This window comes from Podarcis melisellensis (genome assembly GCF_964234715.1).
Source record: "Podarcis melisellensis genome assembly, chromosome: 2".
Lineage (NCBI taxonomy): Eukaryota > Metazoa > Chordata > Lepidosauria > Squamata > Lacertidae > Podarcis > Podarcis melisellensis.
In genome coordinates, this window is record NC_138529.1 from 43,253,527 (window position 1) to 43,281,047 (window position 27,521).

A 27,521-nucleotide genomic window follows, 5' to 3' on the forward strand; every position below is an offset into this window, starting at 1 on the left:
ACTCACAATGAGAACATGTGCGCGCGCGGGTCACCCCCACCCCGGCTACCCCTCCCCCCTTTTTCTCCCTTTGGACTCAGAAAAAGGGAATTGAATTGGGAACCAAAGACATTCCGCTCCAAAATGCGATTCTGATTGCAATGCGGCGAACAACTCCACTAAAGGGCGCTTGCTGGCTTTCTTTCTCTGGTCCTGTTTTTTGTTTAACAACTGCACGGCAGGCAGACGTTCAACAGGTCAATCTTTTTATCACCCCTTGCTGGATGTTTGTCCGTCACGTCCCAACTCCTGCCAGAGACAGAAGATGGCAAGCCCACTCGCGGTCTTCATTCACAGTTGCTGCGTACACAGGCTCTACTCGTGGAAAACACGCTCCCGTTGATCAGCTGCAAGACACAGGTAGGCATCCAGCTGGTGAATCGCCTGCTCGATGCCTGCCTTTTGCACACATGTTAAATGCGCAGGAGCTTTGCCAGGGGAAAAACGGGCAGCGTTATATGCAATCCACCCACCTGAAGTCCACCCATTATAGCTTTACACTGTTAGTGTGTAAAACATGCTCATAGAGCGGACATAGATGAGCGGCCGAACAAATGCTTTCTAGTACTGTATGAAAAAGATCCCAAGTTCTACAGTATAAGGATCTCAGGGAACACTGTAGCATCAGCTGGGTGCTAGCTAGCCAGAGCATAGTAATACCTGGCTCTGTTTAGCAGTCCCATACATTCATCAGACGTAATCCAACAGGGACAGATGTTGTGCCAAAAGTGCAATGAAGCCCTTCCGAAACAGGACAGAAACCAGGAGTCTTGACAATTCCTCCCCGCTACTTTTACTGTCCTAATTTACAACCAGATGGGATGCCCCACGACGCTGTTAGAGAAGTTGGTGCGCAAGTCTGATCTGTTCTGCGAACTACAATACCCAGCAAGCCGCGCACTCTCTGGGATTCCCTTCCCTTTCGTTTCCTGTACCGAGTTTTTACGGCGCTTGCGGCGCGAAAATGGACCTGAGCGCTTTCGAGCGGGACAACGCCGTGAATTGTTTGCTGGACTCCGCGGTGCCCGCCGCTTGCCGGAGCGAACCCTGCAGCCTGGGCATCGATGAAGCAGGCCGGGGCCCGGTGCTGGGTACGTGCCTGAGGGTGATACGGGCGGGAGCGAGGAATCCTTGGGGTACTTTTTGCTCCAGCGCGGAATCGAGTTCTAAAAGCAGTGTTTTTTTTTTCCTTTAAAAAAATGTTTAGGGGTACTCTCATTTTCTTACTCATATTGAAATACTGTCTCTCAATGAGGTCAAACTTAGATTCACAAAATGTTTAGGGGTATGCGTCCCCCCAGAAAAAAGCACTTCCTGAAAGCATCAGAAGGGGAGTCCCAAATCACTGGCTGATCCTTAATATTCGCCTGCCTTGGGGTGATCCGTGGACTTGCCAGGTGGCCTAGAGACGCTAGAGGATTCCTATTGCTATCTGCCAACCTACTTTAATAACGCCAGGAGGGGGGATTATGAGGATAAATTGTGAAGATATAGAGCATTTTTGTAGTAGTAGTATTTCATTTGTATGCCACCTTTCCTCCAAGGAGCTCAAAGTGGCGTACATGACCCTCTTCCCAATTTATCCTCACAACAACCCTGTGAGGTAGGATAGGCTGCAAGAGAGTGACTGAGTGGGCATTTCAACCTTGGTCTTCCAGGCTGTAGTTGGACAGTACACCACAATGACTCTCTTGTAGAATTGACAATGAATCCAGTCCTGATTTGCAAATAACATTGCTCCAGTTCTGTGCCAATAAGTTTGTTCAGTCCCACGACTGCTTTTTACTTCCCCTACCCCACCCCTGCTGCCGAGCAGAACTTCCCCACCCTTAAAATAGAATAATGTCCTGTGATGGTGGCTGGATGGGGGTCTTTTGTGGAGGATTCCTGATTGCAGGACCAGTTTTGTCCTGGGGCTGTACTGGTAATTATAACTATACTTAGTGTTGCTAGTTCAGAGCATTTCTCACATGACAATGTTGTTTATAAAAACACCTGCAGTATTGTATCCGTAGGTGGAGCTCTGAGTCTTGAAAGTGTAGCTTGCATTGGCTTCTGCTTTCTTCCCAGGTCCCATGGTTTATGGAATCTGTTACTGTCCTGTGGATCGGCAGGGAGACCTAGAGGCACTGAAGGTAGCAGGTAAAAAGGAAAGAAAGGCGTGCCTGACTGGGACTGTGATGTAATGCTGGCGTGGCAGGAAATGGGATCTGGACTAAAAGGGGCAATGCTGTACCTCTTGGAGTGTTTCCCCTAACCGCTGTCAAAGCACTGCCCAGCTTGTATTCATCCCAGGTCACGTCTTTTTTGAGTTTGTGTCCTCCCTCCCTGTTTGCTTTCCCGTCACAGATTCCAAGACACTGACGGAGGCCCAGCGGGAACAGCTCTTTGAGAAACTGGGTGCAGCAAAGGATTTTGTTGGGTGGGCCCTGCACATCCTCTCACCCAATTACATCTCCACCAGCATGCAGAGACGGTAAGCAGACAATATTAGACGAAGTCGCTGCAACAGGGTTGGGGAACCTCTTCCCCCCGCCCCCACCCCGAGATGTTGCTGAGCTCCAGCTCCCATCAGTACCAGCAAGAGTAGTCAGGGGTGGTGGGAGTTGTAGTTTAGCCACGCCTGGAAGGCCGCAGGTTCTCCACCCCTGCGCTAGAACCACAGCTTTGAATGGGTGGCGGTTTTTCTCCCAAGATCGCTTCTCTGCCTGGAATCGTTGTGTTTTGTTTATTCGTGTACTTGTTAGAAAGATTAATACCCTGCCTTTCTAATGCATACGTGTTTCCAAAGGTGGCTAACTATCATTAAAGCCACAATAGCCAAACACAACTGCAACGATAAAATCATAACAGAGACTGACATGGCAGAACAAAATCACAGTTTTCAATAAAATCACTTCGACCTGGCAAATGAAAAAGTGCTGCTGACACTGGATGTGTTGTGTAGTGGCTGCAGGCTAAAGAGGACAGAGCAAGGGGAAGGGGATTGGAAACACGAGGCCTCTCACCTTGGAGTTTATCAGAAAAGTTGGACAGACCTCTTTCAGAGAAGGGAGGCCGTGTCTCTCCCCCTGAGCTGTTTTCGTCCTTCATGCCAGCTCATCCTTGAGAATGATGCTTACTGCTGTGATGTTGTTTGCTGTGTTAACTGGCTGTGGCACAAACAGCCCACTGCACTCTTAACACTATGTGAGATTTGAGCTCCTATTTGCTGTGTGGACAGGGCAGCTGTTCTATTGGTAATGTACTGGCTGGTGGTGGCATAAGCTGGTCCAGGGTGCAGCCTCCACAACACCTTTTCCAACCAGCCCTTTTCTGACGTTTGGGCCTCAGAGCCAAGGTTTTTTTTTTTTGTGAGCAAAAAACATAGCTTCCTTTCTATTGCAGAGCTAAGTACAACCTGAACGCGCTTTCGCATGATACGGCCATTGGATTAATCCAGAGGGCGTTGGACTCTGGAGTGCAGGTTGCAAAGGTGAGCCAGCTCAGCATCCCATACCTGTAGGAAGTGGCAAGAAATCCCAGCTCTTCAGTGCTTTATGGTTCCTCCCTCCTTCAGGTCTTTGTGGATACTGTGGGACCAGCAGAGAAGTACCAAGAAAAACTCAAGCAGCACTTCCCAGACCTGGAGGTTACAGTGAAACCAAAAGCAGACTCCCTCTTCCCTGTTGTCAGTGCAGCCAGCATCTGTGCCAAGGTGAATGCGAGACATAGGATCTCTCTGTTTCCTGGCTCACTGTGCTCTCTGGTATCTGGAGAGATGTACGATTAAACTGTGAAGCTCTAACCGCTTCCACCGTGAAACAGCTAAATAAGCTTTCATGTGCTGGAGCAGAATACTGGATGCTGGGGCCAAACAATAGGGGGTGACTACTGCCATCATTCATTAGGACAGGGGCTGGCTACTATTCGAGACCACTAGGCTAGATGGATCAGGACATAGATGGGAATGATGCAGGAAGGCAATTCCGATGTTGGTTATCTCTCATTTTCCGTAGGTGGCGAGGGACCGGGTGGTAAAGAACTGGAGGTTCTTGGAGGATCTGGAAGATGTGGACTTGGATTATGGCTCTGGCTATCCTAATGGTAATCCCAGTATTTCTCCTCAGCTTGGGCACAGAACCAGCCACATGAATTTCCACCACAGGATGTGGTGGCTGAGAATGTTAGCCGCTTTGAGACTCTTTCGGGTAGTGATAAAGCGGTTTATCAAATCCAAACTCCTCTTCTTCTTCTTCTAGCTTAGGTGGATTAAAAAAAAATGAACACATGGATGAGAGGGTAGTCAAAATCAGAGGGACCTGCAACAAAATGTCAAGGGTGCCAGCCTGCCAGGCCCTTTGGCAGGATACTCCCATTCGCCCTTTTTCTTCCCTGGTTTTCTGTCCCCCTCCTCCCACAACAGTCAGCATTTTGTGTCCATTGATCATTTTCAGTTCTCACGGATCTGTTTCTGGTTCCCCTCACCCCCAGTTATGTTCCCCCCCCCGATATTGTTTGTACTTGGGAGTGCCCCCAAGCCGCCTTCTTCCATTCTTTCTTGCACATGTACGGTGCTGTTTTTCTGAATAAGGTGTCGCACCTTGATAACGTCTTAACTATTAGCATATAGGATGGAACTAGGCAAACTCCAGCTTGTAAGGCAATATGTCAGCTGCTGAGGATAACACTGGAAGAGGGCTGTTGCCTTAATGTGGGAAACAAAAGGGTAGGCAAGATGGATCTTTGGCTCTTGCGTTTCTGTGGAGGCACACAAAGAGTGCAGTGCTTCATTCAGATGAATAAGCCAAGTCATTACTTTGGCAGTGACTAAGAACCACATTTAATATTTGTGAATGTTCTTCCCCACTCTCATCTTTGAATTACACATTTAGTTTACTTGGCAACAATGTGGGCTTTTCCCAGCCCTCACTAGATGCCATTAGCTGTCCTAGATCCTCTATAGTATAGTATAGAGTCTATACCTCCCATCTCCCCTCTCTTAGGGTGAGTAGGACCTTATTGGCTTTTGTGCTTGGGTTGACCTCTAGGACAGAATGCCATGTCCTTGCAGTAAGTTGAAATGAAAGGGGAGTGTCTGTGTGTGTATATGTGCAAAATGATCTCTAAGATATTATGCACCAAGAAAGCAGCAGAGTGGGTGGAGACAGTACTTAGGAGGTTTGCAAACCCCTATTGTGTCATGTTTCCCATCCACTGTTCTCCTGGCTACAGCTCAGTCTTAGAAGTAGGGATAACACTGAGCACTAATATGCCAGGATAGTTGGCCATCCATCCTCTAATCTCTCTACCCCTTCCCCGGCCCAGATCCCAAGACTAAAGAGTGGCTCACCCAAAATCTGGACCCTGTCTTTGGCTACCCACAGTTTGTACGGTTCAGCTGGAGTACAGCTCAGGTCATCTTGGAGAGCAAAGCTGTGCCCGTTTGCTGGTAAGTGGGGAAGGAAGAACTGTTGGATGGATCTTGGATGGTAGATGTACCTTCAGAAGGGAGATTGAGGAAACTGTGGAGCATAGGAGGAAACAGCTGCTGCTGATAAAGGCATGTGAGAGGTTTCTTCTGATGGTTTTACACATGCGATGCAGCGTGATGACTTCCCTACACAAATATTATATAGGAAGATAGTGGATTGGCAGTCCAGGATGCTTTTTAAATAGTGGCACTGGGGAGGGCAATCGTTGGAGCTGAATGGGCCTGCTGAGTGTTGATGAGACCCTTTCCCTTAAATTCATTTATCAGCTGTGAGTAAGGAGGGTCCCCCCTTTTGTGGCTGGCTTGCTCTGCTAACTCCCCTGTGCCTTGCTCTGTGCTGATGTGGGCCGTGCAGAGGACTGCACAGAGTTGCTGAATTGCTGATGCCCAAAGATGCTTGTGACTGCCTTCCCTGATATCCACAGCTTTCTGGAACCCAGCTCAATCCAGGGAGCAGCTCCTCCGCTTGAGTCCAGGGACTTGGCTGAATCTCCGCTGCCTCCCATCTCAGGCTGACCTTGGCAGTTATGCCAAATGCCGCAGGAGGAGCTTGAGAGGCAGCCAGTTAACTTTCCCCTGGATAGATGGGGCAGGAATCCGGTCCTGTCTCTGTTGAGGGAAGAAGGGCTGCCTGCCAGGGCACCTGTTTTCTATCTCGGCTCTTGGAAGGCAGCGAAGGTCAGTGGTTGTAGCAGGTAGAAGAAGTCTGAATCCAAGATAAGTGGGCGCAACTCTCAAGGAGAAGTAGAAGTCGAGCGTAGCTTGCCAGCGGAGGAACAATGCTGTACCCAGATCCCTCATTTCCCCTTATCTTTTACCTTCCTCTCTACAGGGATGACACGGAAGACGACGCAGCCCAGAAAAACGCTCAGTCCTTGCTGAGCTACTTTGCCAGGAAGGAAACTTCCAGCAAGCGCCCTCCCCACCGTTTCTTTCATGAACGAAAGCTTAAGACCGTGACCAGCCTGTAGGGGGCAGCAGATTATTCCCTTCTCGGTGGGATTATCTTGCTTTATCTACACAAGAAACTTTTCTGTTTTTGTCAAGCGTGTTTTTTAGTCGGAGGCTGTAAATCCTTTTGAGTCCCAGCTGCAAAGAGAACATTGGAGCAGAAGCAGGCGCAGGATCTGTCAAGAGAAAGGGTCTGATCAAACCCCTCTCTTTCTGGAAGCCTTTGTATATTCCCCCCCCCCTTTTTTTTGCTAATAAATTTAAAACAACAATTCTGTGGTGTGTGAATTGACCGATGGGGCATCATAAAAGCAGGCCAAAAGCATCATAGCCAGACACTGGAGAGACTTGTCAGGAGTAAGCATGGACCAATGGTACCAAATAGTATGGGAAACAGCCCTACTAGAAAAATTAACCAATAAACTGAAACTGACACGGGGACAAATAGAAGAAGACACCTTCGCCCCGGTATGGCTCCCCTTTATCACTTACACAGCCCAACAAGACAATGACAAAAATCCACCAACAGCAAATCAATATGGCTAACCTGATCCAAAACACCCACCCACCCCAGTCACACATGAAAACAAAGACCACCACAGCCAACCACAAATGAATAACCACACCCTAGGCCAACCCAATTTTTTTTTATAAAATAATAATTAAAAAAGCAGGCCAGAAAGGGATAGTGTCTGCAACTGAAGGGTTACTTTTTTTAGTGAGTTGACAGCTTGAGTAATGAATGGGGCCACCCAGAGCCAGGCAAAATCTCCCCCACACCAACCTGAGCTCCTGGAGAAATCAAGTCAGGCAGGGAAGCAGTTCTGTGTTGTTGCCATGGAATGGGCTCTAGTCCTGTCCACATGTGTGTCTGCACATTTCAGACTGGTCTGGAGCTTTCATTAAAGTGCTGTCAGTAATGCGTCCTCACATGAGGATTTTCTATTGTCTCCATTCACTTCAGTCCATTCTGACCAGTGCCCTCAGTGTTCCACCTTTAGCTGCAAGTGTTTCTCATGTCGGGAAGAAACCTGAAGCACCACTTTAGCTAATGGGGCCTCGCACTGCCGGAGCACAATTTCTGTTCTCATCCTGAAGCAAAGTTCTTAACCTGAAGCACTATTTCTGGGTTAGCAGAGTCTGTAACCTGAAGCGTATGTAACCTGAGGTACCACTGTATTGTCTTGCGATTTGGCAACTAACACCCATAACACCATATACATAATACTCTAAACACAAACCAAACAATTAAATCAGGCAGCTTGAGCCATTAACAGAAAATTTCTGTCTAAGTGGGCTCTCTCCCTTTTCATCCAAGTTCATTTTGCCATTCAGCCTGACGTGTTGAAAGCTAAGAAAGGGACTGTTCTTTGCAGAGATACCTACTGGGGGTCCCCCCCCCCAGATTCTTGCCACAAATACCGAGCCATGCAAGTCATTTTTGTTGTTTAATTTGTCCACAAGTAATAGGTTTGAACCAATACATAGTGTGCAATTTGCAACAAACATAGACACGGGTGACCAAGCGAGAGCATGAAAAGGCAGCTGATACAGCAGTGCATGTTTGTGATATGGGATCTGTTTTAGACAGAAGGTGGACAATATTATAAAGGAAGTTTGCACATGATAATACAGGGCTTGATGTGGTGAAATTCAAGGAGTGCTGCATAAGATATGGAGGAGACGGGTAAGAACCGGCTGTTAACCAGAAGGTTGGTGGTTTGAGCCCTCCCAGGGACGGCTGAGGGCTGGATTCCTGCACTGAATTATATGATTCTAACTCCAGGGATCTTACTATTCTGTCCACTCACCCACTCAAGATGAGATGCCTTTTTCTTTTATTGGTTCACAAACTACTTTTCTGCCTAGGACAAACTACCGGTACATGGCACTGACCAGTTCAGACTGGAGCCTCTGTATATTTTTAAAAATGGATGTTTTAAACTTTTCCATGATACACACATTGAATTATTACAATGATAACCAATCTAAATCTAGCCACATCAGTGGCACAATCTCTTTCTCCTCCCCCTTCTGTGTTTGGTTGTATACAAATTTAAGCTAACTATGAAGCACTGGCCATTTTAATACTGCAGCAGCAGCTACTGGTTTACAAAGATCTGCAGTTTCCTTGCTACAGAACTGTAGCCAGCCTTTTAACTCTCAGATCCTACTTCCTAGGCAGTGGTTTTTTTCTGCTGCCTGTGTCAAGCGCAAACAGCGAAGGCTATTTCATTTTGGCTCAGTTCTACAGGCAATCATACCTAAAGCCTTATTATTATTAGCTGGGGTTAATAGTCAGTGCAGAATGATCTCATTAACTTATTTATTCTTAGTCTATGTAACCTCTCACTCTCAGGCCAGAGCCTTTGAAAGACAGAGATCGCTCCGTCCCCCACCGTGCTAGAGGAGACTCTGATTGAGGACCACTGGGGGTGGGAATGGGTGTTTTATTCATTGGAAGGGAAGGCAGGGTGTTGAGAATGAAGAAACCACCATTGACTGCTCTCCAACCCTGCTGTTCTAGATGGTTGTGGGTTCAAGCCCCACACTGGCCAAAATGATTGCAGGGGGTTGGACTAGATGACCCTTGTGGTCCCTTCCAACACTACAATTCTATGATTTGATGTACAAGACGTGTGTAGGGGAAACAGCGGCCACAGGCAAGCATACCGGGGGTAGAAGGTGGTGCTCTGGTGGGGTAATCTCCGCTTCCAGGGCATGGGGAATCAGAGTGCTCGGCTAAATTGCCACACCTGCTTCCTCTGCCACAGCCACACCCAGGTTGCACAGAGCTACACAGGATGGCAAGAAGCTGGTGACATGGGACATGAAGGATTTGCATAGATCACAAGCGATCCCCCCCAAGCCTCAGAAAATCACAGGGGAGGGGGTTATTTTCCCCTGGGAGGCTGGCTGTCTCCAATCAGAACCCGCTCCCACTACCCTCCACGTCTTCCATGAAGACTGAGCGCTTCTGCATGTTCCTCCGCAGGCGACGGAGCAGGGGGTTGCCTGGGCAGGGCCCTCCAGGGCTGGCGCGGCCTCTTTCAATGCCTTCCTTGGTGGTGTCTGGCTCCTCGATGCTGTCGCTGTCTTCAAGACGCAAATAAGAGGCAGAGAGAGCTGAGTCGGAGGCGGTCAGCGTCAGGCACTCGCAAGGATCGCTGCTGGCTACGAACGAATCATCCCAGATGGTTTCGCAGAGCTCTTTGCCATCCTTGTACATCTGAGGGGGAGAGAGAGGTGAGGAGCTGTGAATGTGAAGCGCTCTTGTTCTGAGCAGCCTCAGTGCAGAAATTAAGGCCTGAACAACACTCCATCATCATCATCATCATCATCGTAATAATTTATTATTTATACCCTGCCCATCTGGCTGGGTTTCCCCAGCCACTCCGGGCAGCTCCCAACAGAACACCAATAACAATAATAAAAAAGCAACATCAAACACTTCCCTAAAGAGGGCTGCCTTCAGATGTCTTCTAAAAGTCAGATAGTTGTTTACTGTACAGTGGTACCTCGGGTTATGAACTTAATTCATTCCAGAGGTCCATTCTTAACCCGAAACCATTCTTAACCTGAAGTGCACTTTCGCTAATGGGGCCTCCCGCTGCCGCCATGCCGCTGGCACACGATTTCCATTCTCATTCTGGGGCAAAGTTCACAACCCAAGGTAACTACTTCCGGGTTAGCAGAGTTTGAAACCCATAGCGTTTGTAACCCGAGGTACCACTCTGTTTCCTTGTCATCTGAAGGGAGGGTGTTTCACAGGCGGGCGCCACTACCAAGAAGGCCCTCTGTCTGGTTCACTGTAGCTTCACTTCTCGCAGCGAGGGAACCGCCATAAAGCCCTTGGAGCTGGACCTCAGTTTCCGGGCCGGACGATGGGGGTGGAGACGCTCCTTCAGGTATACTGGGCTGAGGCAGAGGGATGTCAACAGACTTTCAGCAGGGGTGGCTGTGTCTTTATGAGCAGAAGGGTAGAGTATCATCCAAACAAACCAATCTGGGGTGAGGGCAGGGGCAGATCTACTAGGAAACCAATGAAGCTTAAGGGCCCTTCATCCCGGAGGGACCCCAGAAGCAACTTCACACTGCTTAAACATTTTGGGTCTAGTAGACCCAATTTGAGTCACGTGACTCGAATTGGTTTGTTTTTTGTTGCCTATATTTCAACCATCCCACAAAGACATTGTAAAGGTGTGTCAATCTGTTGTGGAACAACCCCATTGAAAACTAGAATACTGGTTACCCAGACCTCATTGCTGGTTGTAAGGGGGGGCGACAGTGGCCCCCCCAAATGTAAGTCTGCCACTGAGCAAGGGGATGGGTGGGAAGAGAAGAAGGAGCAGCACAATATGAAAGACAAATGCATTACCTTGTTTTGCTTTAGTTTTCCAAACTAATCTGTCACTCAGCAGACTCAAGATACCCAAAGTGGGTGAGAGACTGTTGTTGGAACTTCCAGCACCCATGAACCCTGACCATTGGCCATGCTGGCTGGGGCTGGAGGAAGCCGAAGACAGACAACATTTTGGGGGGCCTGCAGCAGAGTGAGTATCTTGATGACTTGAGCTGTGTCACCAGCACAGTCCCTCCCGCATGGGGTGAGAGGGGCTTGCTTCATAGAATCCCGGCTGCTTGTTAGCTCCTGCCTCTCCCAAAAGACCCACACAATAGCTACCACATGGCAGAAAGGCAGACTAACTGGGCCTGCTGCTTGCTTATGCCATTTGATGTGGCTTGATTTCTAAACAAGAACTTTGTCAGGATATCATGCTCAGGGCCTTGCACACCATTCCCCCTATCCTTTGATGCTTTGAGATAATGGTTGATATTTTTCTGTGGGGATACCATTGTGTTCTGCGCATGATTAGTGAAATATACTTGGAGTTGAGTGTGGATTTCATGCTCTTTATTCAGCTCAGAGTAGTGAGGAATGGAAGTTCCCCCAAAATGTCTGCTTTATATACATTATTTACACAATGGGTCCCATGTGATTGGCTAATTCTGGGATTCTCCTGTAGGCCAATCAGGTTGCGGATTCACTTCCACCTGGAGTTGGATTGGGTGGCCCCTGCGGACCAATCACACTGCTGCATTCTGGATCCTATTGTTCTAGGACCAATCAGACTGCTGCATTCTGAATCCTATTTTTCTAGGACCAATCAGACTGCTGCATTTTGGCTCCTATTCAACTCAGTACATAACAATTAGCTGCACTATTTTGCTTTCTAAAATACAGTAAAAAAAAACTCAGTTTGGGGAAAGAGTGGGTCTCAAATGACAGCTCCACCAATTCAAAAGGGCAGCAGCCACCACACATTACTAGCAATCCTGTCTGTCATCTTTGTTGGGCAAACACTGCAGGGGAAGAAGGGACGAGCTGTATGGTGCTGACGTTATTACACTGTCAGTCATATACTGCCCATTTCTTCTGACAGGCATCCTGCCAAGCTGTTGCTCTCTGCCTGCCTGCCTGCCTGTCACTGGACACAAACTCTGCTAGCTGCCCGAAGGTTCAAATGACTGTCTCAGTGCAAGCCGACCAGCAGTCAGCAGGAATTAGCTTCACCTCCAGTGGAAAGGCTGAAACATGTCATGTAGAGTTAGATAATATGAGGGGTTTCAATTTCTGCCGACCTTCGGGGTAATGTAGCACCTGCCTTTTGCAGCTGGGATTTTGTGTGTGTGTGTGTGTGGTTTTTTAAAGCAAGACACAGAAGAGGCTTCATTGACCAAGATCGCCCCTTGGGTGCCCTGTACATCCAAGGAAAACCTTGGAGATGTTTCTGTTTTGTTAAACCTTGGAGATGTTGGAGCATTTACTATCGGATTGACCTTAAGACATTTGAAGTTTCTGGACTCTTGCTAACATTGAGAGTACAAACAATTCCCTCCTCCAACAATTAGGCTTTTAGTCCTCATGATGAGAGATAAGGTTGGGTATTTGGGAAGCACTGTGCTCTCTTGATGTCTGTCACCTGGTTTTAAGAGATGGGAGGAAAGCCCTTGCCTATTCAGCTAAGCTTGTGGGAAACAATTCCTCATTGTGTAACTGGCAATACAGAGGCAGCTACAAAGAAATATTAAAACCACTGATCTCTTCAGGCATTTTCTTTGTCTTTGACTTGCAGTTTCTGACAGAGAATGCTGGTGGCACAACAGTTTTGAAAAATGCCAAAGAGCATATTATGTCAGCATTTTTACTCATGGCTCCTACAAGAGTTCTGAAAATGTCCCAGCCTATCATCAGTTCAGATTACCATCCCTCTGTGGAACAGTGATCCTTGAAAAGATGAACCATGAGTGAGTAGTCACATAAGATAGGTCTATTTGTTTTAAGAGAAGAATACAAACCCCAACAACTTCCACCTAAAGTTGGAGGCACATTCATTCCTAATGCTTTTCCCCCTTGAAGAGTGGGAACCTTATTCTAAAAAGGCATCACAAGTTGAAATAAAGACCTTAAATTGTTGACAAAGCCCTTTCACATAATTTATGTGATTTCAGGAATACTGAAAGACTTGGCTTGGTTTGTGCTAAAGCTGAGGCCTCCTAGGAATGGTGTAATTCCTCTTTCTCCTCCAATAACTGCTTTTCCCAAACATGACTCAGTACAGGCATCTCTTCATGACTCATGTGATTTCTGGGGCTGAGGGCTGCATCCATCTGGGGGCTTTTAGTGTCCTCACCTGGCCATAGGACAGGCAGTCCTGGCTGCAGTTGTTTCCCTCAGGGCCCCAATGCCAGTCAGTGAGCCAGTTGCGAGCACACGTCAGGTCTTCCTTGCAAGCGTCATACCTGAGGTGATAAGAAGGTGTGGCAATAAGGAAAGCAGTTGAACTTTAATTGTTATTATATCAGACCATTTTTATTATATCAGACCAGACCTTTGGTGCACAAGGTCCACACACCATTTTGATCCTTATGACAGACAACCCTGTGAGGTATATTAGGCTGAATAACAATCCCCAGCTCAAAGTCACTCTGTTAGTTTCATGACTATGTTTTATGGAGATATGAACCCAAGTTTCTCTATCTTTTTCAGTCCCAATGGAGGGTCAATACTCACTAAGCACTTCCTCCTTCCCCCCGCCTTTACCCAATTCAACATTTTTTGCCAATAGAATTACATACATTTATTTCCACCAGTCCACTGCCTGAGGCCCAAGAAATGGAAGTATGTTTGTGTTGGGTGGAGATGCCCTTTAAAAAGCTTGTGGATTTCCCTCAATATCCAGGTTAGCTCCTGCACTTGACTCAGCTTCCCCACATCCAGCTGATTTATTCCAAAATTGAGCTGGGTATGCCGAAAGCGAGGTGTCATAGATACAGTGTCCCTGAGCTTGTTGAATTTCTTTGGGGAAATGACTTATAAAGGGCCTTTTAAGTGCAAAACAACAACAACCCAGTATGCCTTTCACTGCTTGTCTGTCTTAAAATGGCAGGGCATTTCATTTAAACAGGACACCAGCAATGTGATGACTTTCTCCTCTTCTGCTATCTCCAGGAGATGATGCTCTTTCCCTGTTTCTTCATCTCCTACAGGGTCCCCTCCTTCCCCAGTTGGGACAAGGAGACTTCACTCACCATTGGTCACAGAAATTCTGGCAGAGGGGCACAGCCAGTACAGCTGTGGGGCGCTGAGGATGAGGCCACTGGGCAGCAATGGGGGAGCAACGGTAAAAACACTCCAGCTGCTGTAGATAGCCCTCACATCTGCATAGGAGAAAGAAGCACTAGGGCATAAAGATGGCAGAGCAGGCCTAAAATGGCAAGCAAAGGGCTACCCATGGTGGGGGGGGGGACAATAAAAAAATGTGAAGAAAGTTCATGCCAAGGAGCAGATCTTCCCCATGCCAGTTGTCTGGTAATTTCCAAGACTACTTTTAGAAGGAACTCCCACCTGTTTGTAGGCCCAGCTTGTAGGGAAGGAAACAAAGACAGACACACACACACACACACACACACGCACACACACACGACTGGAGTAGGCATGGCTGCCTCTCTGTCTGACCTGCTGCTAAGGCTCCCACAGCGGTTCCAGTAGATGTCATTGGCTTTGGAAAGGTCCTGGGTGACCTCCGGTGAGCAACAGGCATCTGTGGGAAAAGAATCCTTCCATCAGCAGCCCCTCTCCTTTGTGCTGAGATGAACCAGTTGTTATTCCGGCAAACCTGCGTGTTACAGTCTGATTGCAACAGCTGCAGGTATTGCCTAACAAGCTGGATGTATGCAAATTGCCACCGGTTACCATGTGATGAGCCAATGCATACATAAATTCCCTAACAGGTATTCTGGGCATGATAAGAACCCTATACTCTTATACCCATGTCCCATTCCCCACCCACTCCCTACAGTCTCTGTGGCCTCTGTGTACAACCCTCCAAAGTTTTCCCCAGGCACCAGGGGCTGCCTCTGCTGAGTTCCTTTGCACCCTGTGCATAGCAGTGCATGCTGCTCACACACATTAAATTTTGATCAGCCAGGGCTATGAGATCATTGCAGCCTCAAAATGAAATACAGTACATATTATTCTCACTAGCCTTCCTCTTTTCTTGAAAAACAACCGAGGCTGAAAATGTACAAGAAATATCTGTTAACTTTTAAAAAATGAATCTTTTGATCTGTTTGTCTGGAGCGTTGCCCTCCTGAGATACGGTCCTGAACCAAGAGAAAGTTCAGGTTCTGGACTCTGAAGTGAAAGATTTGAGGAACATGAAGTTGAAGAGCCATCATATGGCTCTTTTGTTCAGCAGAGTCATGTGTAAGTTCTGCCTGGTAGCAGTATTCCCAAGATTTTTGAGGTAAAAAATTGATGGTCCATATCAAATGTGTTTGCATAGACATTTTTGTTATATAGTAAAATAATCATACAACATTGATTTCCTTGAACATAGTTAGCTGGGGGCTGCTATTTCAGCTTTCTTCATGTATTTTTGTGATTGATTGACAGCACTGTATTATGCAAAATATGACCTTATTAGTACAAGACAAAATATCAAGCTGGTAAATTCCTATACTAAATTAAAGCAAGACCACCCTTTATATAGGACAATATAAAGGTTAACTTAATTTCCCTTGTCTGAGATTGTGTCTTTTTTAAAAGAAAAATAAAATAAAATCCCATGTGGAATAAAATGCCACTGAATCAATGGGTCAAACTTTCCCATTACATGTTTGGATGCAGCTATTAGTATAGGGCTAGGGGCAAGGCTAACTAGACCACTCATTCACTGTTAGAGGAAGTGGTGACACTGTGTCAGGTGTGGGGAAGCCCAGGCCCTCTAGATGCTGCTGGACTTCATCTCCCACCTTCCCTGACCATTGGCCATATTGGCAGAGGATGATGGGAGCTGGAGTCCAATAACATCTGGAGGCCTACAGGTTAGCGCCCAGAATATAGGGCAGAGATAAGTATTACCAGCTTCTGGACAACTCTTCTAGGCCAACTCTTGTTAAAGGTACAGGTCTACTTTGCATCTGATCATCTCATTTATTTCATCAACCACCATAAGGAGGTTTGCTCATCTCTCCTCAAACCTGTGGGCAAATGCTGAGAGGAACCTTGGCTTCAGAGCTCCACTTCCTGCTTGCCCAGAGCTCTTCAAGCCTTGTAGCTTCTCCCTTCTGCTGCCTTCGTGCCCTTAACCAATACTCACTTTCTGCATAGATCTGGCAAATGCCAAGCTGTCCTTCTGGGCTTGGGCTGGCTTTGTGTTTCCCTCCAGGCAAGCAGCGATCCTCCATGCCTGTAGCACTGGTCCATGACACGACCAGTGCCCAAGCTATACCCATTATCCAGACAGTGCCACCACTGCTGCTCATTATGACTACCTGAAAAAAGAGGAAGGGGAAGGATTACTAAATCAGTTTGGATAGCATAGCTTCACTGCCGCCTTGAAGCATGCCAGTTAGATTACACAAAATGGACTCCCACCTAGTCCTAGCTCCCCTCTCCCCAGTGTGTTCCTATGCACAGCATGCTTTCATCTCTGTCCCACTCCAACAACGTCCTTAATTCCCCTCCTGTCTGCTTTGATAATCCACTGTAGAGTTGGACCCTTCCCTTTGTTCCCTTTGTGAGGGGAAAATGTCCAGCAGCTGCTGTTATCTCCCCATCACCACAGGTAATTCAAGGCAAGCCAGCTACAGGCAACTCTTCCAACACCTAGGTTTAGGGCCAACTCTAGCCTGAGAAACACAAGCAGCTCCTACGCTCCCTTATTAAACTTAGGGCTTCATTTGTGAAACCAGTGCTATTTTTCTAGAAAAAGAGGTGCCGGAACTCACCATGAATGCCTCCTTTGTTCTCTTATAATGCAATGGTGCCCACCTGAGAGGTGCTGGAACTGAGTTCCGGCGAGTTCCGGCTGAAACCTCCCCCCTCCACATGAAACAGGAATTGATTGATCCATATCAATCATGTAACAATTTGCAAATCTGTATACCAATCTTCCTATTTATAACCAAGAAAAGTACCGGGGGGGGGAGGAGTTAGGAGTTAGAATGCACCTACAGACAGGTAAGATTTGTATTATAAGGATGTCAAAAGTTCTCAGCCAGCCTTTCTCAGTGGCTCAGTCTGCAGCAATTAGTAGATGACAAATCTCCATATTTAATTGCTGCACACCAAGCCCGTATTTAAGAACCAAGCCTCACAGGAATGTCATGTGTTTAAACAAGCTTAAAGTGGCCACTTTGAGGGTATGTTCACATTACCACTGACTCCTGCCCCTAGTTTCCTGAAGCTGTTTTCACATGACAATAGCCACAATCCATATTGATCCTGTAGTTGCTTCACAAACACTGCCGTTTGATATGTTTTCCTCAAACAAACTTTAATCCAAGTAGGAAATGGACAACGGTAATGAGAATATACCCTAACAGCCATCACAAATGTGCAGTTGAATTTCACGAGTTGGAGTTTCCTGGGGAGTTGCAGGGGCAGGGAAACCATAAAGGCCATGCGTGCTGGGTTAAGACATCTCCATCCCCTTTTGGAGGTGAGCAGAACTGTGTAAATGTAGCTGGAAAATTCAGCAGAAGGTTACCTTTCTGCATTTTAAGCTGCTAATGTGAATATACTGTTAGCTTGGAGAAAAAGCAGCCTTGGGGCCCGGATCCAGGATATCATTCCATTCAGGATAAGGTCCCTGTGTCTGTGTGTGCACGCATGCACATGCACAGAAAACCAAGCCCTCTTGACTCATTTTCAGCAGAAAAGTGTCAGGAGGCCCCAATCTGGATCAGAGAGCACATTCCAGATCAGGACTCCACAGTTGCTTTTTTCTTCAGAATGAGAGTGGGCAACCCTAGCTTTTCACATGACATCTCTTGCACTTTGGCTATTCCACCTCCTCCAGAATGTACTGGACCTTTCCATTCCCATGAAGGATCCTGTGCAGCTCAGAAGCTTGGATGCTCCTACACCAGCAAGAACAAAAAGGTCATTAGCAGCTCAGGAGAGAGAGAGAGAGAGAGAGAGAGAGAGAGAGAGAGAGAGAGAGAAGGTTGGAAAGAATTGGGTAACTCAATAAGCTTGGCACTAATTGGGAACATCAGTGAGGCCTGGCTACCCTACATCACCACTGTGGAACCAGCTTGGCTGGCTGCCTGGAACTGGTACAGTAATCTAGACCAGTCTTTCCCAACCTTGTGCCTCCAGCTGTTTTTGAACTACAGCTCCCATCATCCCTGACTAGCAAGACCAGTGGCAAGGGATGATGGGAATTGTAGTCCAAAAACAGCTGAAGGCACAAGGTTGGGAAACACTGATCTAGACAAAGGGTAGGTGGGTAGATAAGTGTATGGAAGCTTATAGAAGCTAGATCAGATTGCTTTATAGGGTAGTCCAGCTTTACCCCATCTGGTGTCCTCCAGTTGATGTTGGACGACAATCCCCATCATCTCTGTCCATTGACCATGCTGGCTGGGGATTATGGGAGTTGGAGTCCAAAAAAACATCTGGAGGTTACCAGGTTGGGGGAAGACTGTATTACAGACTAAGAAAAAGTGAAGGGATTGAAAGGAAGATGCTTTAATGGTTGGTAGAATGAGCACATCAGTCCTGGCTTCTAACTCCCTGCATAGTCTGGGGTGGGTGTGTATTTAGTAAGCTGGCCAGAGTTGCTGGGGCAACCCAGCCAGATGTGCAGGGTATAAATAAAAAGTTGTTGTTGTTGTTGTCCTTCAGATTTGGCTTCAAAAACAAACCTTCCAGACCCCTCCCTCAAATCTCTCTCGTGCTTCCTACAGTCCCAGCATTGTAGCCACTAAGAGGGGGGTTTAATCCCCTCTAAACAATAAGAATGGAGGACCTTATTTTTCATTGTAAATTGTGGGTGCAAAGAATCCCGGCAGTGCAAGGGAAGATATTGGATTTCTATTAGAGAAGGAAATGCTGGAGAGTGAAATACGTTTGATCCAGGCACACGGCTGCCTTCACTGCTGTGCCTTTGAGCAAAATGTACCAGAGGGCAAAATCTCACCACAGAAAGTACTTTCAGGGCAAGGTGACACCCCTCCTTTTCCTTTGCTGTGTCTAATTTCAGTGATGCGGCCTCATTTGCAACAGTATGAAGCAAGATGCAGGACTAAATCATCTGGTCCCTAGAGGAGGGAGTCACCTTGGGTCCTGGGAGGCAGGTAGCCAAGTGAAATTTGACAGCAGACCTTCCTCTCAAAATCAATTTAGGACCAATCAATGGAGCTATGCTCCTTAATATCTATAGTCTGAGACAGGTAAAGTCTTCCCTCATGCATGTTGCAGGTTTCTGAGGGGTGGGGAAATTACATTTATATAGAAGGGTAAAGAGAAATGGCCCAGTCATTATGTAACATGGTCTCTAGGACTAAATTCACTTTATTCTCTCAGGCTTGTAAGCCGAATCCAATATCAAATCTTAGTTATCACCCAATATTCTTCAAACTCATATGATTTTGCTTTGCTCTGCAGTTTTACTTAACATTTTTGGTTTTTAAAATGTTTATATTTAGTTAGTTAGCTAGTTAGTTTCAAAAACTCACAGTAATGCAAAACAAATAATAAGGAATATTAATAAGTAAACAAAATGAACACAGAACTCCACTCTCCAGGTAAGAGTCTTTTTTGTATCTTCTTCTGCACAAAACGGTCAAGTGAATCAATGTTCCCGTTTTATGTTATCCTAACAGGCCTGTCCAAATAGCTGGAGGCTGCAGGGTGTATTCTCTTCTCCTTGCTTGCAGATCAGATAAAGCATTGCCCCAGTTCACACAGTCAACATTTCCCCCAACAGAGTGGCTCCATCAGTGTAGTCTCACCTGTGTCCAAATGTGGGGAGCACGTGTGCAATTTTTCCATTTTCTTTTTTAAGGGGGAGAATTCCGGACATGCAAAGGTCATATTCCCAGAAAAAGCTAGTCAAAACAATGTTGTATTAAACTCTGCACATATTCCTTCAAGCCCCTAAGGCAGGGATTGCCCTCCGGATAATGTTGGACTACAACTCCCATCATCCCTGACTGTTGGCCATGCTGGCTGGAACGGATCGGAATTAGAGTCCAACATTATCTAGAGGGTAACACATACCCCCATCCCTGCCGTAAAAAACCCCACAAAGTGCCAATCAAGCAGAATTTAAAATCTTGTTCATCTGGAAAGGTTCATCTGTAGTTCTAATAAGAAAACATTTCACTCAGATTTCAGCCGGAACTCATTGGAACCAAGTTAATGTTATTTTGCGGTGGCAAAATAAAAGAAGCTACGTATACTCCTTAGTGCTACACTACAAAGGCTAATAAGTGTTAATGAAGCATTTCGGATCAGCTGGAAGCAGATCCACCTCAGGGTTCCACACAGCACTCATAATCAAACGCCATATCACCCCTCATCCTGCAATGCCCATTCCCATAACAAAGGCAAAAGTGGGCAGCGTGTTACTGCACCAACCATTGGAAAAATCAAGCAAAAATTGAACAAGAAAGTGTGAACATTTCCTCAATAATGTGTTTTAAGTTTTATTAGTGGACTTGCACTTTAGCACAAAAAAGAGACGCTTTTAAAAAAATGAAGAAAAAGTCAAATGCAAGCTGTAGAAAAGGAATGGGAAGAAGAAATTGTACTGCAAAATATGAAACGGTGGCAGATTAATATCTCTGTTTAAGCAAAAAAACACCACTGATAAGCTGTTTGGCAGGGATGGGAGAGGAGTGTGGGAGGAGGGCAAATCACATTATCTGTTCTCTTTCCCAAGCAGATAACTGTGGAATGTTAACTTTTGCAAAAGTGCTCTGTGGGGGCAAGACTAGTAATGGTCGTGGTTCTGATGGGTATGCAAGGCAAGTAACGTAGGAAGGTTTCGCCAGCTGTCTCATCACTGACTGCTGCTTCCACAAGGTTCATCCATAATATCTTGCACCGTAATATCTTGCAAGTTCACATTTGAAAGTCCGGAGCTGAAATTGCATTGGAATTTGTTAGGAGTGGGGTGCAATAACACAAAGAAGATGGGAGAAATCCTGGAACACAACAGTCCGGCAGTAACATCATCTGAATCCTGTGTAATAACTATGAAAATAAGTGATGTCAATTTCAGAGAAAATGCTTTAGTATGGAACCACCTCAGATGAACTTGGTAGCTTCAAAGAGAGCTTTGCTCATTCCTTGCAGATTGTATTTATAGTGCCCATTCATCTCCCTGCTCAGAGCCTGCCCAATGAGCCTCGCTCGGTAAAATATAAATTAACAACAGCTATAATGTGCAATATTTATTTTGTTTAGCAGGTCATCGGTTTGAAGGTAGTTATTTCAGGTCTATGTCAACATTGTGTCCATTGGCCCAAAGCCTCTGCCTTTCTCAAGCTCTGTTCTAGAAACCCCAGTCCAATTTTGCGTTAGACTCCTGAACACTTAGTGAATCCTTCAGCATAAAGGTCTCATCCGGTGTTAATTGACTGACATTGAACGGTGACTTTCAGATGGCCTCACTCTGTTTTATCCTTGTGATTCTCTGGCTAGCTGCCTGGAAAATACTGGTGGCCTCAATCCCAGCAGATTAGGGACAGGCCCCAAAGAAAGTGGCTTCCTGTCCTTCCCTCCCTGCCATAATTAGTTCTAGTCTGTAGAGCAGAAGAATGCAACTGCTATGTATAAAATCACCCAGTACACACATCTCAAGAATAATAGCATGAGACTCTTAGTTGGTGGTGCTGATAACGCCAGAGTTGCAGGTTCGATCCCCATATGGGACAGTTGCATATTCCTGCATTGCAGAAGGTTGGTCTAGACAGGGTTTGATGGTTTGAGGTTTGATGAGGTCCTAAGCTACTGAAGGTAACAGGGCCCTTTATATGCCCAGCTGTCCTTTATCAACAATAAATTGTTGCTGCTTTTTGTGTTGAATACATGCTATATGGAAATTTATCGACCTAATAGGTATCTAAAGCCATTTGCACATAACAAAATATGTATTTTATCAAAGTATTTGTTGAATTTATCTTATATTTTGGAAATGTACATCTAGTTTTTCCCCTTTAAATCCAAGAGAGTGGGGCCCTAAGCTATAGCTTGTTTAGCTTATACATAAATCCGGCACTAGGTCTAGATGATCCTCAGGGTCTCTTCCAACTTTACAATTCTATGAGTCTAAAATTCTTCTCTTTAAGGAGTGTCCTGGGAACAAATTACCACTAGCCTTTTACAAAACAAAACAAAATTAACTGGACCTCAGTGAGTTCTATCGACAGCTTTGGAAAGGAGCAGACAGGGCTTAACTTCAGCTGAGACCCAACTCCAGAACCCATTTTTAGTATCAGAATACAACCCTGGCTTTCCTTTATATTGGGTAACCAGAATAATTCCATAAATATTTAGGATTATGGAGCAGGCTTTCAGACTTGACTCTCAACTGCCTTCATCCCAGCATAAAACCCAGTATTTTTTTTAAGGGTATGGTGTTTTATTCTCCCTCAAGGCAGCTTCACATGTGTATACTCAGTAAAACTATACAAAATGCGACTGCAGTACCCTTTCAAATTGAATGTATCAATGCATCAGGAAACCACAGCTCTGTTCCTATATATGTACTGGTAACTATTTGTGTGTGGTACATAGAAAATAACTCAAAGAGACATACTTCTGTGTAGACAAATAATGGCTTGCCCTGTGAGTGAACCAACTGTTTGTAAGAATATGAGAATAGGCAGAATAAATTAAGAACTCAGTGCTACTTGAAAAAGCTTGCACACTACTGCCATGATCAGAAGTTGATCCAATAAAATGAAATTGTGCTGATTCTAACAGAAAGCAAGATGTTCCACAAAGGAAATTCCCCAATCCATATTAGTTAGGGCAATGCCTTTATTAGGTCAACCAAGGTATGGCAGAATAGTATGCAAACTCTTGAATTTTCCAGAACTCCTAGTCAGGCTTGATGGTAAATACAGAAGGGAGAGAAAAATGACTGGTGGAGAAGAAGCCATGGATTTGCATCTACCTTAAGACACTTCACCCACAGATATTTCTTCTCCCTCTTCCCCTATTTGCTTTGCTTACCATCTTCTAGCCTGATGAGAAATTTTGCAGAACATGAAAGTTTGCACACTATTTTCTGGCATTTTGGTTGGCCAAATAAAGGTACTGCCCATTATTTGCAACTAAAAACAGGGAGACACCTGTCCATCTGTATCTTGTGATTATGCTGTTCAACGAAATGGTTCAAATAATGAGCACATTCCAAGAGTCTGTCTTCAAGTGGCTAGGTATCGGAGTGACAGCAGGCACCCAGTGTGTTGAAGGCCAGGTCACCAAAGAGTTAATTTTTATGTATGCCCCAACCCCTCCAAAACCTCTCTTCTCAATTCACATAATTGCAGAAGCATCCTCGCTTATCCAACCCTAGTGTATTTCCACAAGAGCAATAGAGGAGAGTTTTGAGGGGTAAAGCTAATACAAAGCTAGGCTTAAAAAGGTGCAGACCTCAATTTACAATAGCAAGGTGTGTGGTTTTTTTTAAAAAAAAAATCAATTAATTGGTTGATCAAGAGGTGTATACTCAGTTAAGCTAATCAATTCACTAAAAGCTGCAGATACAATTAATAGTTGGATCCCACTTTAGTAGTACCCTATATGCCAAATGATGGAACTACTGCACAACAGCATTCACACGTTACAAATGCTAGCGAATCTCTTTCTCTGTGTGTTTTCCTGTTGAAGGACTAGTACACCCATGAGCACCCCTCCTAACCTTGGCTACAATTACCATAAAGGGAAACCGTGGACTCTGCGACGCCGTTCTTTCCCCTAGTCCCGCTACCCAAAATGCGAACAAGTTGAACCGGAGCTCGGTAGAGTTAAAAACAAGACGCCTGGTACGCAACGACGAGGAAAAAACCCAGGAGCTTCTCGTTTTTTGTTCCCTGAAATCCCTCACGTCTCCTGAGGCTAACAGAGGAAACATCCCGTCCTTCTACTCCGGAATAATGACCACGGAAGAAGATGCATCCGTTTCCATCCTCACAACCCCCAAACACCAATTAACCCTCCGCCGCGTTGCAATCACAAACAGTATTAAAGGCGCGGGAGTGAAATCAATTTAATTCACCCGGATTGCAAGGGGAGTACAAGGCTGAAGCGCGTCGGGAGGTTCCTTACTCCGAGATAGAAGCGATTCTTTATTGCCCCGAGGTGTCTTGAGGCGCCCACCCACGATCGCCTTGTTTTGTCTGCAAGAAGACGCGTGGCCGGGGCCACTGCCTCTGACCCGCTTTTCACCCCGCGCCTCCGAGCATCCCGCCTGCAGACAGGCTGCAGCCGCAGCAACATTGCTGTGCACAGCCGGGGAAGACGCCTACCTGCAAGCTGCGAGGCTGCAGTCGGCAGAGGCGTTGCAGGACGAGGGCTGTCCGGATCGGCTAGTCTGGCGGCTTAAGGCAAGCGTGCCCCGATCCCGAATTGGGAGGACTCTGGGGCGAGCTGGCGGCGCAGTCGCTGTCTCCACCACGCGCTGCTCCGGAGGAATGGAGCTGACGAGTCGCTGCCTCCTCTTGCCGCTGCAGCAAATAACGCGGGTCCTCTCGCTCGCTCTCTTCCCCCACCCCTCCCCAAGGTGCGCAGGACGCCAGCCAGCCAGCCGTCGGGTCTGCTGGGGGGGAAAGAGCGGGACCGCCCAGAGGGAGATGCGGGAGGAGAGCGTGGCCAGCCGGGCAAGGGGGTCGCCTGCTCTCCCGGCCACTGCTGCAGAGGCTTAGGTCGCATTTGCAGCGCATCAGAGGAAGGTGCAAGGCGCTGTACGGGGAAAGCAACCGGCAGTCTGGCCACACTGAGCGGCTAGGCACGGGGCAGGGCAAACTGATGGTGACTTTCCCCGTGGAATGTTTAGAAGACCCACAGTCCGTGCTCTCTCCCCAACATGCTCACAAACAGGCCAGGGAAGAGATAAGGGGTCCTTGTGATTTGCTTCCAGCTTCCGCTCAAGAGCGGTATACTATTCCTGAATACAGAGGCTCAGTTTAGACACTGAGAGTTGCGCTCCATAATTTTGTTTAATTCTGTTTTGTTTTGTTTTTTAATTCATGGTGGTCATACATGTCCTGGAAATGCGTTCCACATGAGTGCGGATTATGTAGTGTGGAAGTATTTCAGGTTCCCATTCATCTGTATTTACTGCCATTCAGTTCCACTGGATTGCTGGAGAGAGAGGACTGAAGGAAGGGCTTTGCTACTCTGCAAGACACTCCTCTCCACAGTGGACGGAGTTTTTCTCAGCTTTGGGACATAAATTCAGTTGTTATTGGAAAGTGAGAAATGTATGAAAGTGGGTCAAAGTAAACCCACTTGCTCAGTCAGCAGTATATTTATTGAAAATAATAAGCTTTCACTATGTGATTGATTTCTAAAAGGAGCGACACACAGCTCAAGCCTACAAAGAAATCCTGCCCTGCCCTAAGGCTAGGAAGCTACCTTTCCGAGTCACAAATGTGTGTGTCCTAGTTGTGGTTACTAAGCAGGGACGTGGGTGGTGCTGTGGTCTAAACCACTGAGTCTCTTGGGCTTGCTGGTCGGAAGATCGGCAGTTCAAATCAGCCTGATGGAGTGAGCTCCTGTTGCTCTGTCCAAGCTTCTGCCAACCTAGCAGTTCGAAAGCATACCAGTGCAAGTAGAAAAATAGGTACTGCTGTGGCAGGAAGGTAAACATGTTTCCATGCGCTCTGGCTTCCATCACAGTGTCCTGTTGTGCCAGAAATGGTTTAGTTATGCTGGCCACATGACCTGGAAAGCTGTCTGTGGACAAACGCCAGCTCCCTCAGCCTGAAAGTGAGATGATTGTCCACACGCGATCATACACTTGCCCCATAATTTTTGTGACCCCTGCTTTCAAAACACAATTTGCTCAGAACGCCTGTCTATTTTGTTGCCACATTTTGCACTAAAATAAGCTAAACTACGGTAGATTCAGGACAGACAAAAAAAAGTATCCGCACAGTATGTAGCTTAACTATGGAGTTTACTTCTATGAAATTTGAAGATGGCAACAAACTTGGTCAGATTTAAAAGAGGATTAGAGAAATTTGTGGAGGGTGGAGCTATAATGGCTACAAGTCATTATGGCTGTTTGCTACCCCCAGTACTGGAATAAATTATGCTTCTGAATATCAGTTGCTGGGGATTACAAACAGGAGAGGGCTATTGCTCTCATATCATAAGGAACCAGAGGAAGCTGCCTTATATATTAAGTCAGACTCTTGACCCATCTAGCTCAGTACTGTCTACACCAGGGGTCAGCAACCTTTTTCAGCTGTGGGCTGACCCACCGTCCCTCAGACCATGTGGTGGGATGGACTATATATTTTTTTGGGGGTGGGGAGAAAGAATTCCTATGCCCCACAAATAAGATGCATTTCAATTAAAAGCACACATTCTACTTAATTCTGCGGGCCGGATTGAAAAAGCGATTGGGCTGCATCTGGCCCCCAGGCCTTAGGTTGCCTACCCCTGGTCTACTCTGACCAGTAACAGATCTCTGGGGTTTCAGGCAAGAGTCTCTCTCAGTCCTATCTGAAGGTGCCAAAGACTGAACCTGGGGCTCTCTGTAGAAAGCACAGTGCTGGACTACATGAAGCATTAACCTGATCCAGCAGGGCTCTTATATTCAAATTCTCAGGATGTGTCTATCTTCTGTGAGCTCTAGGGTGGTGATTCTGAGCTGCGTAAGGACTCACGGATCCTTGGAATTTTGGATGAGTTGTGTTTTCAAGCTGCTGGCAGTGGGAGCTGAAGTCTGGCAGAAGAAACTAGGAGTAATGAAACACGACATGTTTTTTAAAAAGACAGAAGGCAATGGGCAGTGAAGGTCCCACCTCCAGCAAGGCTTATTGTGTGGTGTTGGACACCGATATTTGCTTTGTTTCATTTATCCTTCTATAAAATGTTAGCAACGGTGGTCTGCCTCACAGAGTTGATGTGAAACACAATAAAGATGGGAAATAATTTTTAAACTCTACTATATAGTTTGGAAAGTTGTTTGTGCACATTTGGACCCCTCTTAAGATATTGTAACCACATTTTGCATGACAGTTCCTGAGGTCAAAGGGACGTGGGTGGCTCTGTGGTCTAAACCACAGAGCCTAGGGCTTGCCAATCAGAAAGTCGGTGGTTCGAATCCCCGTGTTGCTCAGTCCCTGCTTCTGCCAACCTAGCAGTTTGAAAGCACGTCAAAGTGCAAGTAGATAAATAGGTACTGCTCCAACGGGAAGGTAAACAGTGTTTCCGTGCACTGCTCTGGTTCGCCAGAAGCGGCTTAGTCATGTAAGGCCAGTAAAGTGAGATGAGTGCTGCAATCCCAGAGTTGTCCACGCCTGGACCTAATGGTCAGGGGTCCCTTTACCTTTACTATATAGCTTGGAAAGTTGTTTGTGTACATTTGGACCGACCCCCTCTTAAAATATTGTAACCACATTTTGCATGACAGTTCCTGAGGTCAAAGAGCAGGTTCTCATCTATTTTTGAATAAAATTGGATGCCATTTTTGAATCAAGATGCCAGACTGAACCTTTCAAAACCGCACTAATTTTA

General features: G+C 46.3%; 2 protein-coding genes and 1 long non-coding RNA gene across 4 annotated transcripts; 2 read left to right on the plus strand and 1 right to left on the minus strand.

Annotated features, from left to right (window-relative positions):
* The first annotated feature begins 385 nt into the window (after positions 1-385).
* Positions 386-6,735, plus strand: RNASEH2A (ribonuclease H2 subunit A). Of its 2 annotated transcripts, XM_081899196.1 has the most exons (8): positions 910-1,130; positions 2,110-2,181; positions 2,389-2,515; positions 3,427-3,514; positions 3,599-3,736; positions 4,038-4,125; positions 5,347-5,470; positions 6,345-6,735. In XM_081899196.1, exons 1-8 carry the CDS (start codon positions 1,004-1,006, stop codon positions 6,481-6,483), a joined length of 903 nt encoding a protein of 300 aa, XP_081755322.1. In that variant the 5' UTR covers positions 910-1,003; the 3' UTR covers positions 6,484-6,735. The 2 variants fall into 2 exon arrangements, with proteins under 2 accessions (XP_081755321.1, XP_081755322.1); XM_081899195.1 differs by lacking the exons at positions 5,347-5,470; positions 6,345-6,735 and adding an exon at positions 4,281-5,339 and having other exon boundaries at positions 386-1,130; positions 4,038-4,204.
* Positions 6,736-7,898: 1,163 nt separating this feature from the next.
* On the minus strand, positions 7,899-24,500 carry RTBDN (retbindin). Its single transcript, XM_081900683.1, has 6 exons — positions 24,302-24,500; positions 16,129-16,303; positions 14,484-14,568; positions 14,057-14,185; positions 13,159-13,267; positions 7,899-9,692 (listed from the first exon to the last, which is right to left on the minus strand). Exons 2-6 carry the CDS (start codon positions 16,292-16,294, stop codon positions 9,390-9,392), a joined length of 792 nt encoding a protein of 263 aa, XP_081756809.1. The 5' UTR covers positions 16,295-16,303; positions 24,302-24,500; the 3' UTR covers positions 7,899-9,389.
* On the plus strand, positions 24,420-26,949 carry LOC309364018. The gene is made up of 2 exons (XR_014165698.1): positions 24,420-24,555; positions 26,638-26,949. It is a non-coding gene; the product is annotated as an uncharacterized lncRNA (long non-coding RNA).
* Positions 26,950-27,521: the final 572 nt, after the last annotated feature.